Here is an 18845-nt window from a genome sequence, read left to right as displayed (position 1 = left end):
GATTTACAGCATGCTCTATGAACAAGAAAACTGTCAATTTATTAATTTTGTTATTTTTTAAAGAAAAAATCTTTACACTATTGCACATTTTAGCTCACAAAACGTTATTTCTTTTTAAAAAAAGACGTAGGTTTACAGGTGGAGGAAGTTCTTTAAAGAGAATTATCTGGCCATCTATTTGCCCTGAAAGTCCAGGGGACACATAAACCTGGCAGATGCAAACAGGGTTGTCATACTCAGTAGAAATGAGGTAATCATTCAAAACTATATATATTAGGATCCCAGTTAACATGAACGAAACAGCTTTCCATGGATCTAACTCCCATGAAACCCACTGGTCTCCAACTCTAAACCATTTGCCCTTTTAAATCTTAATTGGCCTTTCTTTCCTTGGTACCCCGCCATTCCTCTCAGGTGCATAACGCAGCAACTTCATCCCTGTATAGCAATTCAGTCAACTTGCGGTCAACTTGCGGTCAGAGGTGCCGCTGGGAAAAAAAGAAATTCTTGTTGTAAAGATGCAGTGGGCATGTTCCATTCCATGGTGACATAAATGTCCTTTTTAGTGCATTAGATTTCCAGGTGGCCTTAAGGAGCATTCACCCATTCACCCCATATTATTCATATCATTGATCAACAGTAATGCTCATACAAAATGCCACCATTTATGTCTACTGTGTGTCTCAGAGGAGGGCAGTGGACAGTTCAGAAACCTGCCTACCAGTGACATCACATCAATGGTCATCATTTTCAATGTCCATTAGCTTGAAATGATGTCACTGGTAGGCAGGTTTTTGAACTGTCTTCTTAACAGATTAGAGAACAAGGGAACCAGGAGACAGGTGTGTCTCAATTCGGGGGTTGCAGCCTTCAAAGTGCAGCCCTAGGTAGGGTGGGTAGGGCACTACCCCCTGGAGGGCGCATAGGGCACACACTCTGCCTCTGAAATGGGACAGCCCTTCGGCCGAGTCATGGTCAGTATCATTTCTGTATGGTCAGTATCATGGTCAGTATCATTCAGTATTCAGTATTCAGTATGCTCAGTATTCATGGTCAAAATGATGAAAATGATCATGTGGCATTGACCATCGAACACAGTTTTGATATTCCATTCTGTTTGCCTGTAGGGCGGCCTATTTCTTACAAAATATGTGCTTATATTTACGACAACAACAAAAATACATCATGAACACAAGATCTAATCATCCCCAAATTGGATGTTGGGCCTCTATGGACTGCACCTCCTAAACGACTTCTGCCCATAGGGGCCACTGCATATGTCATACAAATGCTGCACCCCCCCACCCAGCCTCCTTAATTGCGTCCCGATGCCTGCAAACCAAGTCTGGGATGAGATCTGGAGGAGATATGCACTCTGTGGAGTGTGGAGCACCTTTTTTTGGTTTTCTACATCAGACACAGTACATTAGTAATGTGGCATCGCAGCCTACTTAAAACAAAAAAAAAGTATTGAGCAAAAACCTCAGACGATCCCTTGTTCTCTCCCCCTGGCCAGTGTACACGCCGAGATACAAATCAGTTGGAAAGGAGCCTGCACCAGAAGGACTCCATCAAAAAGTAACACCATAAATTTGTTCCCTGGGAAGAGGGTGACATCATTAACACCTCCATTTCTCATCCTGTAGAAAGTCCTCCTCCGCAATCAGTTAGCCTGACACTCCAAGTGAATTTAAGGCCCGATCTATAACGAGAGCCTCGTCACGCCGCGGCTTCCAGTCCCCCGCTTAGGATTCTGGCGACACGGCTGCTCTCACGTGTTGCTTCTAAATCCTAATCTATAGGCTACGTCATATGACGGTGTCACATGCCGAAAATAGCAGACCTACAAGCTCACACCAGTGGTCCAAAAAGGAACTCACATTTTGTAGTTAATTAAAATAATCAATACTGCAATGTAGAAATACTCTGTTACAAGTAAAAAACTTTACACCACTGATGTTTGTCGTACGACGGAAGTATATGTCAGGCTTAAGGAAGGCAGGCTATTGATTTAAAGGCCGTAAGTCTTTATGATAATGATGGCCGTTCTCGTTCGATTGCAGGCGTTTACTGTGGATCACATCAGCGTAAAGGCTGGTCCTTAAGCTGTGACTGTGTTGTTTCATTGAATCACTGATAGTAATTTAATTACAACCGCTTATTGCTTGTCGATAAAGTAAGCTATGAGGGGATGCAATGCACTTTAGAACCAACTTCTGCACCTAGTGGACCCAACAATAAATAAACAACAAATAATATGATAAAGAAGGTACAACATTTCGCTGCTTGTACCTGTATGAGTGACAAATAACTCCTCTTGGTTCTTGATTCGCTTGAAACTGCAATTTTATCATAACAGACTAAAAACTGAACATACTGATTAACAGTACTGCCATATTTGCATCCAAAAGCGGAACGACTGCTAAGAAAAATTCTTCATGCTGCCTAGCAAAAAGCCTTTTTAAATTAATATCACACCAAGCAAACCGGCAGTAAACACTACGCTATGCTACTGTATGACAACTGGATTTCCCTTAATTAATAAAAGGACTATCTATCCACTGTACAGTATCAGAAGGAAATAAGTAATGTGGAAATCAAGTTTATATAAGAAGGTTTACACAAATGTGAATCCAAAGTTTCCAAAGTTGAACCACATGAACCCTATCGTCCCTATTCTGGGGCAAACATTCTGTGAAAATAGCAAGCTCACAACGCATCGCAACCCAACGTGTTGTGAGCTTGTAAGTTGGCTATTCTAAGCTAAGACAAAGTGTGGAGGGAAAACGTAGGGGGCCTATTAGAGCCCTAGGGGACTTAAGTGGTTAAAGAGACAGGCTATCATGATTTCCATTGTTGTTATCAAATATCTATAACATAGATATTTGATGTACTGTATGGTTATTGTTCCATTAGCAACCATAAAGGTCCTTACACACCGGGGCGATTTTTTTCATGCGAATAATACGTTTTTTTTAAAAACCTTATAAAGTCAATGCAAGCTTCCACATCAGTTTCGCGGAGCGAAAAAAGCGTCTTTTAATTATTATACAGACTTCTGTGTCTCTGAAACATCACCAAAGAAATCCCGTACTTCTTGATTTTTACTACCCTTGGTGGCGTGACATTTCTGTCTTTACAGCAAAACAGAGATCTTGATTTAAAATATAAGGTCAATGTGATGGCGGCTATTCGGTTCTTAAGTCTGACGTCATTTTGTAGTCCGACGTCACGTCCGGGTCCAAAAGGCACCAGCGCCGTCCACTCTTCATTGTAAACAAACATGTTGGAACCCGCAAATCTTTTTACAATAACCTCCTTTTTCAGAAATGAACCATTGAGGGTTAATAAGGGTCTTAATGCTAATATCATAGACAGTAAAAAGTAGGCTAATATATATATTTATATTTGTATTTATTTATTATTAACATTATAAAATATATTTTTTATATTTATTTATATATATCTATATATAGATGTAAATACAAAAAACGATTTCCTCTTCTTTTTGTCGTTGCCAGGAAAGCGGTAGAATGACACTTCGTTATTTTTGTCTCAGATCTGTTAAAACAGCGAGGGACACAGCACTGCGCATATTGGGAAAATACACACTGGGACCCGGAACTTATTCTAGCGGGGCGCAACGTCACGTCTTAACAACCGAATAGACCATAGGCCAATGCTTGTCCACAAAATGCATCATGGGAAATGTAGGAACAAAATGAGAGGCTGGAACTGACAGAAAGAGGGATATTGTCTGTCAGGCTATAGTGCTGTTTCTACAGACTATAATATTGTATGCACATCTCTGAGTTCCTTTAAGAAAGTGTTAATATAATGGCTCACTTTCCAAGTTTTATTATAGAGTGCATGATTTAAAGATACAGATACAGATGCCGGCTGGCTGGACGGACGGATGGACGGACGAATGGACGGACAGACACTGTACTTCAACCGGCAGGGGAAATTCAGTTGTACTGGCAGTATCGCATTTCTGAAACACAGAACAGATAAAGAAAAAAGATAGAGCTAGGAGTAACACATAAATACTGCTCATAATAAAAGAGTAAACAGGTAAAGTAACACATGGGGGTCAAGAATAAAGCAGCAGAAACCAGGAGGTTTAGGTATACCACACAACTCTTGCTTGGTCCTCTGTACCATCTGCCTGTTTTCCTGTTTACCATAATACATTTACATTAAAATAATGACATCCAGTCAACATCCATCTCATTACTTTAATAATAATGGTAAAAGGGAAGGAAAAAAGATTCACTTAAAAAGTGAAACAGGTTTAAAACTCACTATGAAAATAATCTTAATAAGAGCTCCTTCCTACAGTAGAGTGTTAATTTAACTCAGAAGAGTGTACAAATGGAACCAAATGCACCCCTATGGGTCCATTTTGTTAAATTTGTACAATCTCCTAAGTTAAATTAACGATAGGATTTTACTGTGTAGCCTCAAGCAGTGCTCGGGGGACCTAAACAGGCTGCAGTCTGTTTATTCCCCTGCTAAACGTACATCAAAAGCATTATTTATTTTATTGTTGACATTTGGAACTTTATTAAAAAATGAATTCGGTAGACTCTTAAAGTGCATGCTTTAATGGACATGCCAGAAAAGGGTAAGTAGGAGGCCGTTATCGCCAATCAGACAGTCTGGAGTTATATACTGTCGAAAAGCAAAAAGCACTTTCTCCTCATCGCAGAGCTTTTTCCACTCCTCTTGTTTTTGTGCAACAGCAAATGTGTGTGTCATGTAAAATGCAAGTGATTCATCCATTTCTGATGGAACCACAACAGTGGCATATTTGTTGCGCTGACTTTGCACGCCCTTCAGGAAAAAGAAAAAAATCACACGCTCCCCTTAATACCTGGAGCTCCTCTGAATGTCCACTCACGTGTTTTTGTGTGTGTGCGTGTGCATGTGCGTGCGTGTGTGTGTGTGTGTGTGTGTGTGTGTGTGTGTGTGTGTGTGTGTGTGTGTGTGTGTGTGTGTGTGTGTGTGTGTGTGTGTATTACTATACTTTAGAGGTCTAGTCCATGGCCAAAAATGGAGAAACAGCCTTCTAATGAGGTCTTGCACCTCCAAAATGGTGGATCCTACAAGAAAAGAAAAAAAAGTTAAGTTAATCAATGTTGGGGTACAGGGTTAGTATTAGGCATTTAGGGGTTGGGGTTAGGTTTAGGTTTACGGTTCAAAATGGCAAGAAAAATGCATAGCCTTTTTTTTAATATTGCTGTCCTCACAAGCATATAGAAATACCAACGTCTGTGTGTGTGTGTGTGTGTGTGTGTGTGTGTGTGTGTGTGTGTGTGTGTGTGTGTGTGTGTGTGTGTGTGTGTGTGTGTGTGTGTGTGTGTGTGTGTGTGTGTGTGCGCGTGCGCGTGCGTGTGCGTGTGTGCTCGTGTGCGTGTGTGCATTAGTGTGTGTATATGTCACAGGGTGAATGGAGATCCAGGGTGATTGAAGACAGAGCGCTCGTTTTTAGGCACGGGGCTTCGGGCGAGGCGGGGCTTTTCGAGACAGGGTTTATTAGCGAGGCTCGCGAGGAGGAGAAGGAGTGTGAGCTTGTAGATTGCTGCTATTTTCAAAAGAAGGAGGACGCGGCACTGCGAGGCGGGGGTTTATTATGAGAGGCTCGCGAGGAGGAGCTCCTCCTTCTCCTCCTCCTCCTCCTCCTCCTCCTCCGAGGAGGAGAAGGAGAACGCGGCGCCAAGAGGCGGGGCTTTGATGCGACGCGGACCTGTCTTTTGTTGTTCCCCCCCACATAGCAACCAGGAAGCTACGCTAGGGGAGCGCTGAACACACGTTCACACGCACACGCTTGTCCATGACGGAGGCGCGCCGACTTAGTAGAGCTTGAGGCCGAGGAGGCGCGCCCTCGCGCCTCCAGGCGCTGACCTCGCGCCTGCCCGCGCTGACCGGCCGATGCTCTACTAGTCGACACAGCGCCGTTCGAGTTGTAAACCGATAGGGACAGAATAGTTCTTTTCATGGATCACTGTGTGCGTGTGTGTGTGTGTGTGTGTGTCAGGGAGAAACTAAAACAAAAGCCAGCAGAACACAATAAAAGTATCTTAACAGTCCATTGAAAGCATGAGCGCGTGTGCGTGCGCGCGCATGTGTGTGTGACTGTGTGTGTGTGTGACTGTGTGTGTGTGGGTGGTCGCGGCCATATATGCTTGTGCACAAGCCTGGCTTGTGGCTCCCTCTAGTGTTTCTTCTACAGAATTGCTGGGTGGGTAAAAACGAGCGAGCCTTCTTCAATCACCCTGGTTCTCCATTCACCCTGTAACATATACACATGTACCGTAGGTGTGACTCAGTACAATTTTCAAAGTTATCAGTGCTACTTTAAGCCCACAATCCTTCTGTCAACAATCTTGTATTCATATCAAGTCGGTACGCCGGCGGAATTACAATACCTTGTGCACTTTGATCTGAAAACGAGGAAACTGTTAATATGCAGAGGTGGAAGAAGTACTCAAATGTTTTAAGTAAAAGTTTCGATTTCACAATGTAGAAATATTCTGCACAAGTGAAAGTCCTGTATTAAAAATGTAATAAGTAATTATGCAGAAAAAAAGATAAAAAAGATAAAAATATATATACCTCAACATTGTACTTAAGTACAGTACTTGAGTATGTGTACTTCTACTGCTTTCCACCTCTGGAAAGCAGTATACCGCCACCGAATTAATATATTTATTATTTATTATATTATATGCATTCTATGCTATATTGGTCATTATTTGACCTTTTTGACGACATCGGTATCGGCAGTTACGCAGCAGTGTTGATTTCGTCGACTGAAACTATTTTTTTTTTAAATCGTCGACTACCTTTTTTCACTAAAACTAAATTAAAACTAAATTAAAACTAAGCTACAATGACTAAAACTAAGACTAAATATATTGACAATTTCGTCAACAAATAAAAACTATACAAAAATGTTAGGGAGGGACTAGTGGAGAAGAGATCCAGTAGAACTAAAAGACAAGTATGTTTGGTTGCGCTCAGGTGTTGCGCTCTGAAAATAGCAGATCTACAAGCGCTGCAACGCGTTGTGAGCTTGTAAATCGGCTATTTTCAGTATGCAACCAAGTGTAAAATCAGCCACTACGACGCCATCATGGCACCGCCAAAATACATTTTAGTTGACTAAATCAACTTTATATATTTATCCCACGTGCGGCGCTCTAACGAAACTTTGGGATCATCCAAGGAGTCTCTAAGAAGGAGAGGCCGGGTGTCGATCCATGTCAAAAATGCTTCCGTTCGTCCGCTCCAATGTTAACTCCTTGACTAAAAGCTTAATATCTCCTATTTCTTTTTAACGTGGTGGAAGTGAGCCGTTTTCGATCGGCGATCACTCTGCAATGGAGGATCGCGTTAGAAATATTATTGTTCCAGGCGTTAGTCGGGACCCTCCGCCGTCTCGCACGCGGCTTTGTTTACATGCACGTCCGCGTCGGGGCTTTTACAGCACGAAACATATCAGCGTAAGTGGATGGAAGATATGCTGGTACTGGATGTAGGCCTACCCTATTTTAATAAACCTCTGGCACACGATGTGTTAACTAATTTCACCATATATGACCACTGTGCAATTCTAGTGATTGAATTAGGGTGCGTTCGGAAATACAGCACTGAGCGCACTGGCCAATACAAACTAATAGGCGAGTGCGCTCCGGTGCGCAATATCCGAACGCACCCTTAATATCACTCAACCTCAAATAGGATTTAGTTGTACCGGGCAACGGCAAGCTTTTTGTGACGTCACGATTTCACATATCAAAGTGTCGAAGTAATAACACATTTATTCAAGACACAAACAATCAGCGTAGCCGTGAAGACACTTAACAAGTAAAACAGATTACAGCCCAAACAGGCCTGTGACTGAAGGTCAAGGCGGGGTGGCTGTAACAAAGACTTTCACTCCCTTCACGTAATATGGGTATTTGATAGATTGACATGGTGAATACTGGTGCTCCCTATGTGGAGTTCTCCGACCTATCCAAAGTATTGTAAACTCCATATATGGAGATAGCTTATCGTGACATCAGTGAGATGTCACGAGCATCCAGCCAAGCACTATATAAATGGTGAACACACGAATGAACCGCGACCGAGAAGCAGAATTATTCAAGTAAGTAATTAATTTAGTAAGTAATTCACTCTCCGACTATCTCTAAGGACTTCTAAAGACTATTCGCCCTCAAGCTTTGACTACAGATCTGGTCATGGCTCGCCCTCTAACCAGGTTGTTCAGGCCACCAGACAAAAGATGGGTCTTTTGTCTAATAATCGTCACTGTGGGAATGTTGGCTATCCTAATCCACCTGTCTTTGAATTGGAAGAATGAGGACCCGCCTCCGCCTCCGGCAGCCCCGTTGGCCCGGCCGTGTCCGAGAGGAGCGATTGCACCGGAACACATGCGCTACGACAAACCCAGGTCCCTGACCGCACCGAATGGACGCACCGACGTTGTCGCTCTGACGCCTTGGTTGGCTCCCATAGTATGGAATTCCACATTTGAACCCGCGCTGTTGGATGCCATCTACAAACCCTGCGACCTCACCATAGCGCTGACAGTTTTTGCCGTTGGTGAATATATGCAATTCCTCAAGGATTTCCTGGAAACCGCAGAGATCCACTTCTTCGTGGGATTTAAAGTCCATTATTACGTCTTCACGGATAGGCCAGAGCAAGTCCCCTCCGTTAAGATGGCTGCAGGACGGGAGTTGTTGGTCAGGCCGGCGCCAAACTCAAAACGCTGGCAGGACATCGGAGCCGGCAGGTTCAAAATCATTGCCAATTTTATCGAAACGGAGCTGAGCGATGGCGCCGACTACATCTTCTGTTTCGACGTCGATTCGAAGTTCCATGACCGCTGGGGAACTGAAGCTCTAGGTAAGCTGGTCGCCGTGTTGCACTTTATGCAACAAGACTTCGCCTTTAATGAGCGCAGCCCGTTCACCTACGAACGCAGGCCGGAGTCTTCTGCGTTCATGTCCGCCGACGAGGGCGACTTCTACTATCCCGCGGGCGCGTTCGGAGGGGAGCCGGAGGCCGTCCGTCACATGCTGTCAACGTGCAGCGACAACTTTGAGCTGGACGCCCAGCGGGGCATCGAGGCAGCGTGGCAGGAAGAGAGTCATCTGAACCGATTCCTATGGCTGAACAAACCCACCAAGATTCTGTCTCCAGAGTATCAATGGCACGGGCAATGGCCAGAGAGGCCAGAGATCAAAATAATCAGATTCTCTACAGTCAATAAGGACTACCGTAAGGTACGGCCAGGATGGACTGGCGGCGCGTATTGGTAGGAAGAGTCATCAGCAGGGCCGGCGCGTCCATACAGGCGACCTAGAGGCTAGAGCGGCAGTTTGGAGAGGCGGAAAAAAGTGTTGGCAAAAGACAACAACATAGTTACCAGAGAATTCGACCCAGGACAATTCGACCCGGTCAGGTCGACCCGCTTTCGACCCGCTTGGACCGGACAATTCGACCCGGACCGCGAGAGAGAGAGAGAGAGAGAGAGAGAGAGAGAGAGAGAGCAGTGTTCTACCGTCAGATGCTGTGTACGTCGTACACCTTGAGATTTTTTTTCGTCGCCACCGTACACCTTCAAATACTGTTCAAAACAGCGTATCTGAGACGCTGATACGCTCTGATACGCTAACTGACGGCGCTGACTGACTGGCGTTAACGTGCACTGTGCTGCTCAGGCAGCAAAGCGAGAGAGAGTAAAAAAAAACGATTCTGGGCGAGCGTTCCGGTGGTAACTGGAACGCTCGCCCCAAAACACACTCGCCCCCATTCATTTCGCGGACAGAGGCCGCCGGATTAGAGACAGAACGAGAGCAAGACAGACATTACAGAGCGAGATTATACCTCTATGAGCGAGACACACACGCGCGCGAAGCGTGCGGAAAAATTTCACATGCAATATTTTTGTGGGCCACGCGCGCGTGCAATTTTTTACATTTCATTAATTATAGACGCGCGCATGCCGTGCGTGTGGGAGGCAGGGAATAATCATAGTATACCTTCAAAAAAAAACTACAACACACCACTGGTCCTTGACAGTGGACCAGACTTGGAATTGTCGTACCGAACCTTCCCCAGTAGATGTCACCCATGCACCGCAGACAGACGCGTGTCTGGGACGGTTGCTTTGTGCAGCAGCAGCAGCCACCTGTTGGTGATCTGCTGGAGGGGCATGTGTCGTGTGTGTGTGTGTGTGTGTGTGTGTGTGTGTGTGTGCGTGTGTGCGTGTGTGCGTGCGTGCGTGCGTGCGTGTGTGTGTGTGTGTGTGTGTGTGTGCGTGCGTGCGTGCGTGCGTGGGTGCGTGCGTGCGTGCGTGTCAGTGTTGCCATGTCTACTTATTATAAGCGGCTTTGGGCTTGTTTTTCTGCAAAGTTGCTTGTAAATATTGGTTAGTTGCGGGTTGCGTTTTTTTGGGCTTGTTTATAGTGTTAGTTGCTTATTTATGTCAATGTCCCCAGATGAAGATGTATTTGTCCGCGGAACTCCATTTGTAAATATGTAGTGCCAGGGAGGCACACGCATTGTTAGCTTGTAGATCTGTTCTTTTTTGATCATGATAATAATAATAAAAGTTCCAAAAACGTTCACAAATATTTCCCTTTTTTTCAATATCTTTTTGAAAATAGCCAATGTAAAGTGGATAAACTTAGCCCAGTCGCAGATCCTATTCTCTATCTAATCTATCTATCTATCTATCTATCTATCTATCTATCTATCTATCTATCTATCTATCTATCTATCTATCTATCTATCTATCTATCTATCTATCTATCTATCTATCTATCTATCTAACTGCCTGTCTATCTATCTATCTATCTGACTATCTATCTATCTATCTATCTAACTGCCTGTCTATCTATCTATCTAACTGCCTGTCTATTTTTATCTTATTTTATGATTATTTTTGTTTTGTTTGCTTCCTCCGATATCACGTTTGACGTTTCCAATGAAGGTTTAATAATAATGTACTGAAACAATATGAAATCTCAATCATGTCCCTTTGACAGATGTTGATCTACTCTACTTGCCCCAGTCTCCACTAGGTGGCAGCAGAGCCTCTTTCATAGGAGGGCTTTTAGTACACAATATAATCGTGTCACTGATAGTGGTTCTCAAAGTGGGGTCCAGGGACCCCCCCTCCCTTTGAGGGGGTTCCAAATAATGGACCCTTACAGGTCTGCACCTCTGAGAGTGTACAATGTAACCAAATGGACACGTAAGGGTCCATTTGGTTAGATTTGTACACTCTGTTAAAGACATTAAAAACATTTGAGTGTGGATATGGGTCATGGGTCATGGGTGAATGACTGTGTGTGTGTGTGTGACTGTGTGTGTGGGTGGTCGCGGCCATATATGCTTGTGCACAAGCCTGGCTTGTGGCTCCCTCTAGTGTTTCTTCTACAGAATTGCTGGGTGGGTAAAAACGAGCGAGCCTTCTTCAATCACCCTGGTTCTCCATTCACCCTGTAACATATACACATGTACCGTAGGTGTGACTCAGTACAATTTTCAAAGTTATCAGTGCTACTTTAAGCCCACAATCCTTCTGTCAACAATCTTGTATTCATATCAAGTCGGTACGCCGGCGGAATTACAATACCTTGTGCACTTTGATCTGAAAACGAGGAAACTGTTAATATGCAGAGGTGGAAGAAGTACTCAAATGTTTTAAGTAAAAGTTTCGATTTCACAATGTAGAAATATTCTGCACAAGTGAAAGTCCTGTATTAAAAATGTAATTGAGAAAAAGGACAAAAGTATCGTCATCAAAATATACTTAAAGTACCGAAGTAAAAAGTAATTATGCAGAAAAAAAGATAAAAAAGATAAAAATATATATACCTCAACATTGTACTTAAGTACAGTACTTGAGTATGTGTACTTCTACTGCTTTCCACCTCTGGAAAGCAGTATACCGCCACCGAATTAATATATTTATTATTTATTATATTATATGCATTCTATGCTATATTGGTCATTATTTGACCTTTTTGACGACATCGGTATCGGCAGTTACGCAGCAGTGTTGATTTCGTCGACTGAAACTATTTTTTTTTTAAATCGTCGACTACCTTTTTTCACTAAAACTAAATTAAAACTAAATTAAAACTAAGCTACAATGACTAAAACTAAGACTAAATATATTGACAATTTCGTCAACAAATAAAAACTAGACAAAAATGTTAGGGAGGGACTAGTGGAGAAGAGATCCAGTAGAACTAAAAGACAAGTATGTTTGGTTGCGCTCAGGTGTTGCGCTCTGAAAATAGCAGATCTACAAGCGCTGCAACGCGTTGTGAGCTTGTAAATCGGCTATTTTCAGTATGCAACCAAGTGTAAAATCAGCCACTACGACGCCATCATGGCACCGCCAAAATACATTTTAGTTGACTAAATCAACTTTATATATTTATCCCACGTGCGGCGCTCTAACGAAACTTTGGGATCATCCAAAGAGTCTCTAAGAAGGAGAGGCCGGGTGTCGATCCATGTCAAAAATGCTTCCGTTCGTCCGCTCCAATGTTAACTCCTTGACTAAAAGCTTAATATCTCCTATTTCTTTTTAACGTGGTGGAAGTGAGCCGTTTTCGATCGGCGATCACTCTGCAATGGAGGATCGCGTTAGAAATATTATTGTTCCAGGCGTTAGTCGGGACCCTCCGCCGTCTCGCACGCGGCTTTGTTTACATGCACGTCCGCGTCGGGGCTTTTACAGCACGAAACATATCAGCGTAAGTGGATGGAAGATATGCTGGTACTGGATGTAGGCCTACCCTATTTTAATAAACCTCTGGCACACGATGTGTTAACTAATTTCACCATATATGACCACTGTGCAATTCTAGTGATTGAATTAATATCACTCAACCTCAAATAGGATTTAGTTGTACCGGGCAACGGCAAGCTTTTTGTGACGTCACGATTTCACATATCAAAGTGTCGAAGTAATAACACATTTATTCAAGACACAAACAATCAGCGTAGCCGTGAAGACACTTAACAAGTAAAACAGATTACAGCCCAAACAGGCCTGTGACTGAAGGTCAAGGCGGGGTGGCTGTAACAAAGACTTTCACTCCCTTCACGTAATATGGGTATTTGATAGATTGACATGGTGAATACTGGTGCTCCCTATGTGGAGTTCTCCGACCTATCCAAAGTATTGTAAACTCCATATATGGAGATAGCTTATCGTGACATCAGTGAGATGTCACGAGCATCCAGCCAAGCACTATATAAATGGTGAACACAGAACACACTATGAATGAACCGCGACCGAGAAGCAGAATTATTCAAGTAAGTAATTAATTTAGTAAGTAATTCACTCTCCGACTATCTCTAAGGACTTCTAAAGACTATTCGCCCTCAAGCTTTGACTACAGATCTGGTCATGGCTCGCCCTCTAACCAGGTTGTTCAGGCCACCAGACAAAAGATGGGTCTTTTGTCTAATAATCGTCACTGTGGGAATGTTGGCTATCCTAATCCACCTGTCTTTGAATTGGAAGAATGAGGACCCGCCTCCGGCAGCCCCGTTGGCCCGGCCGTGTCCGAGAGGAGCGATTGCACCGGAACACATGCGCTACGACAAACCCAGGTCCCTGACCGCACCGAATGGACGCACCGACGTTGTCACTCTGACGCCTTGGTTGGCTCCCATAGTATGGAATTCCACATTTGAACCCGCGCTGTTGGATGCCATCTACAAACCCTGCAACCTCACCATAGGGCTGACAGTTTTTGCCGTTGGTGAATATATGCAATTCCTCAAGGATTTCCTGGAAACCGCAGAGATCCACTTCTTCGTGGGATTTAAAGTCCATTATTACGTCTTCACGGATAGGCCAGAGCAAGTCCCCTCCGTTAAGATGGCTGCAGGACGGGAGTTGTTGGTCAGGCCGGCGCCAAACTCAAAACGCTGGCAGGACATCGGAGCCGGCAGGTTCAAAATCATTGCCAATTTTATCGAAACGGAGCTGAGCGATGGCGCCGACTACATCTTCTGTTTCGACGTCGATTCGAAGTTCCATGACCGCTGGGGAACTGAAGCTCTAGGTAAGCTGGTCGCCGTGTTGCACTTTATGCAACAAGACTTCGCCTTTAATGAGCGCAGCCCGTTCACCTACGAACGCAGGCCGGAGTCTTCTGCGTTCATGTCCGCCGACGAGGGCGACTTCTACTATCCCGCGGGCGCGTTCGGAGGGGAGCCGGAGGCCGTCCGTCACATGCTGTCAACGTGCAGCGACAACTTTGAGCTGGACGCCCAGCGGGGCATCGAGGCAGCGTGGCAGGAAGAGAGTCATCTGAACCGATTCCTATGGCTGAACAAACCCACCAAGATTCTGTCTCCAGAGTATCAATGGCACGGGCAATGGCCAGAGAGGCCAGAGATCAAAATAATCAGATTCTCTACAGTCAATAAGGACTACCGTAAGGTACGGCCAGGATGGACTGGCGGCGCGTATTGGTAGGAAGAGTCATCAGCAGGGCCGGCGCGTCCATACAGGCGACCTAGAGGCTAGAGCGGCAGTTTGGAGAGGCGGAAAAAAGTGTTGGCAAAAGACAACAACATAGTTACCAGAGAATTCGACCCAGGACAATTCGACCCGGTCAGGTCGACCCGCTTTCGACCCGCTTGGACCGGACAATTCGACCCGGACCGCGAGAGAGAGAGAGAGAGAGAGAGAGAGAGAGAGAGAGAGAGAGAGAGAGAGAGAGAGAGAGAGAGAGAGCAGTGTTCTACCGTCAGATGCTGTGTACGTCGTACACCTTGAGATTTTTTTTCGTCGCCACCGTACACCTTCAAAAACTGTTCAAAACAGCGTATCTGAGACGCTGATACGCTCTGATACGCTAACTGACGGCGCTGACTGACTGGCGTTAACGTGCACTGTGCTGCTCAGGCAGCAAAGCGAGAGAGAGTAAAAAAAAAACGATTCTGGGCGAGCGTTCCGGTGGTAACTGGAACGCTCGCCCCAAAACACACTCGCCCCCATTCATTTCGCGGACAGAGGCCGCCGGATTAGAGACAGAACGAGAGCAAGACAGACATTACAGAGCGAGATTATACCTCTATGAGCGAGACACACACGCGCGCGAAGCATGCAATATTTTTGTGGGCCACGCGCGCGTGCACATTTTTTACATTTCATTAATTATAGACGCGCGCATGCCGTGCGTGTGGGAGGCAGGGAATAATCATAGTATACCTTAAAAAAAAAACTAGAACACACCACTGGTCCTTGACATGAAAAGGTTTGAGAACCACTGGAGCAGCAGACCACCTGCACCTTGTGTCAACCACCTAGACTTGGAATTGTCGTACCGAACCTTCCCCAGTAGATGTCACCCATGCACCGCAGACAGACGCGTGTCTGGGACGGTTGCTTTGTGCAGCAGCAGCAGCCACCTGTTGGTGATCTGCTGGAGGGGCATGTGTCGTGTGTGTGTGTGTGTGTGTGTGTGTGTGTGTGTGTGTGTGTGTGTGTGTGTGTGTGTGTGTGTGTGTGTGTGTGTGCGTGCGTGCGCGCGCGCGTGTGCGTGCGTGCGTGCGTGCGTGCGTGCGTGCGTGCGTGCGTGCGTGTCAGTGTTGCCATGTCTACTTTTTTGATCATGATAATAATAATAAAAGTTCCAAAAACGTTCACAAATATTTCCCTTTTTTTCAATATCTTTTTGAAAATAGCCAATGTAAAGTGGATAAACTTAGCCCAGTCGCAGATCCTATTCTCTATCTAATCTATCTATCTATCTATCTATCTATCTATCTATCTATCTATCTATCTATCTATCTATCTATCTATCTATCTATCTATCTATCTATCTATCTATCTATCTATCTATCTATCTATCTATCTATCTATCTATCTATCTATCTATCTATCTGCCTGTCTATCTATCTATCTATCTGACTATCTATCTATCTATCTAACTGCCTGTCTATCTATCTATCTAACTGCCTGTCTATTTTATCTTATTTTATGATTATTTTTGTTTTGTTTGCTTCCTCCGATATCACGTTTGACGTTTCCAATGAAGGTTTAATAATAATGTACTGAAACAATATGAAATCTCAATCATGTCCCTTTGACAGATGTTGATCTACTCTACTTGCCCCAGTCTCCACTAGGTGGCAGCAGAGCCTCTTTCGTGTGTGTGTGTGTGTGTGTGTGTGTGTGTGTGTGTGTGTGTGTGTGTGTGTGTGTGTGTGTGTGTGTGTGTGTGTGTGTGTGTGTGTGTGTGTGTGTGCGCGTGCGCGTGCGTGTGCGTGTGTGCTCGTGTGCGTGTGTGCATTAGTGTGTGTATATGTCACAGGGTGAATGGAGATCCAGGGTGATTGAAGACAGAGCGCTCGTTTTTAGGCACGGGGCTTCGGGCGAGGCGGGGCTTTTCGAGACAGGGTTTATTAGCGAGGCTCGCGAGGAGGAGAAGGAGTGTGAGCTTGTAGATTGCTGCTATTTTCAAAAGAAGGAGGACGCGGCGCTGCGAGGCGGGGGTTTATTATGAGAGGCTCGCGAGGAGGAGCTCCTCCTTCTCCTCCTCCTCCTCCTCCTCCTCCTCCGAGGAGGAGAAGGAGAACGCGGCGCCAAGAGGCGGGGCTTTGATGCGACGCGGACCTGTCTTTTGTTGTTCCCCCCCACATAGCAACCAGGAAGCTACGCTAGGGGAGCGCTGAACACACGTTCACACGCACACGCTTGTCCATGACGGAGGCGCGCCGACTTAGTAGAGCTTGAGGCCGAGGAGGCGCGCCCTCGCGCCTCCAGGCGCGAGTGCCCGCGCTGACCGGCCGATGCTCTACTAGTCGACACAGCGCCGTTCGAGTTGTAAACCGATAGGGACAGAATAGTTCTTTTCATGGATCACTGTGTGCGTGTGTGTGTGTGTGTGTGTGTCAGGGAGAAACTAAAACAAAAGCCAGCAGAACACAATAAAAGTATCTTAACAGTCCATTGAAAGCATGAGCGCGTGTGCGTGCGCGCGCATGTGTGTGTGACTGTGTGTGTGTGTGACTGTGTGTGTGTGGGTGGTCGCGGCCATATATGCTTGTGCACAAGCCTGGCTTGTGGCTCCCTCTAGTGTTTCTTCTACAGAATTGCTGGGTGGGTAAAAACGAGCGAGCCTTCTTCAATCACCCTGGTTCTCCATTCACCCTGTAACATATACACATGTACCGTAGGTGTGACTCAGTACAATTTTCAAAGTTATCAGTGCTACTTTAAGCCCACAATCCTTCTGTCAACAATCTTGTATTCATATCAAGTCGGTACGCCGGCGGAATTACAATACCTTGTGCACTTTGATCTGAAAACGAGGAAACTGTTAATATGCAGAGGTGGAAGAAGTACTCAAATGTTTTAAGTAAAAGTTTCGATTTCACAATGTAGAAATATTCTGCACAAGTGAAAGTCCTGTATTAAAAATGTAATTGAGAAAAAGGACAAAAGTATCGTCATCAAAATATACTTAAAGTACCGAAGTAAAAAGTAATTATGCAGAAAAAAATATATATATACCTCAACATTGTACTTAAGTACAGTACTTGAGTATGTGTACTTCTACTGCTTTCCACCTCTGGAAAGCAGTATACCGCCACCGAATTAATATATTTATTATTTATTATATTATATGCATTCTATGCTATATTGGTCATTATTTGACCTTTTTGACGACATCGGTATCGGCAGTTACGCAGCAGTGTTGATTTCGTCGACTGAAACTATTTTTTTTTTAAATCGTCGACTACCTTTTTTCACTAAAACTAAATTAAAACTAAATTAAAACTAAGCTACAATGACTAAAACTAAGACTAAATATATTGACAATTTCGTCAACAAATAAAAACTAGACAAAAATGTTAGGGAGGGACTAGTGGAGAAGAGATCCAGTAGAACTAAAAGACAAGTATGTTTGGTTGCGCTCAGGTGTTGCGCTCTGAAAATAGCAGATCTACAAGCGCTGCAACGCGTTGTGAGCTTGTAAATCGGCTATTTTCAGTATGCAACCAAGTGTAAAATCAGCCACTACGACGCCATCATGGCACCGCCAAAATACATTTTAGTTGACTAAATCAACTTTATATATTTATCCCACGTGCGGCGCTCTAACGAAACTTTGGGATCATCCAAAGAGTCTCTAAGAAGGAGAGGCCGGGTGTCGATCCATGTCAAAAATGCTTCCGTTCGTCCGCTCCAATGTTAACTCCTTGACTAAAAGCTTAATATCTCCTATTTCTTTTTAACGTGGTGGAAGTGAGCCGTTTTCGATCGGCGATCACTCTGCAATGGAGGATCGCGTTAGAAATATTATTGTTCCAGGCGTTAGTCGGGACCCTCCGCCGTCTCGCACGCGGCTTTGTTTACATGCACGTCCGCGTCGGGGCTTTTACAGCACGAAACATATCAGCGTAAGTGGATGGAAGATATGCTGGTACTGGATGTAGGCCTACCCTATTTTAATAAACCTCTGGCACACGATGTGTTAACTAATTTCACCATATATGACCACTGTGCAATTCTAGTGATTGAATTAATATCACTCAACCTCAAATAGGATTTAGTTGTACCGGGCAACGGCAAGCTTTTTGTGACGTCACGATTTCACATATCAAAGTGTCGAAGTAATAACACATTTATTCAAGACACAAACAATCAGCGTAGCCGTGAAGACACTTAACAAGTAAAACAGATTACAGCCCAAACAGGCCTGTGACTGAAGGTCAAGGCGGGGTGGCTGTAACAAAGACTTTCACTCCCTTCACGTAATATGGGTATTTGATAGATTGAC

The 18845-nt window shown here is 44.5% G+C and overlaps 2 protein-coding genes across 2 annotated transcripts; both read left to right on the top strand.

Annotated features, from left to right (window-relative positions):
* Positions 1–8327: 8327 nt before the first annotated feature.
* LOC308095529 (histo-blood group ABO system transferase 2-like) lies at positions 8328–9335 on the top strand (the record flags this gene model as incomplete). Its single annotated transcript, XM_080442585.1, has 1 exon — positions 8328–9335. The coding sequence occupies one exon, from the start codon at positions 8328–8330 to the stop codon at positions 9333–9335; it is 1008 nt and encodes a 335-aa protein (XP_080298711.1).
* Positions 9336–13528: 4193 nt separating this feature from the next.
* Positions 13529–14530, top strand: LOC308095528 (globoside alpha-1,3-N-acetylgalactosaminyltransferase 1-like; the record flags this gene model as incomplete). Its single annotated transcript, XM_080442584.1, has 1 exon — positions 13529–14530. The coding sequence occupies one exon, from the start codon at positions 13529–13531 to the stop codon at positions 14528–14530; it is 1002 nt and encodes a 333-aa protein (XP_080298710.1).
* Between the last annotated feature and the right edge of the window lie 4315 nt (positions 14531–18845).

The sequence above is a fragment of the Gymnoscopelus braueri genome, assembly GCF_963280865.1.
Source record: "Gymnoscopelus braueri genome assembly, chromosome: 11".
Classification (NCBI taxonomy): domain Eukaryota; kingdom Metazoa; phylum Chordata; class Actinopteri; order Myctophiformes; family Myctophidae; genus Gymnoscopelus; species Gymnoscopelus braueri.
The sequence above is the reverse complement of the archived record's forward strand: the minus strand, read 5'-3'. Positions and strand labels throughout refer to the sequence as shown.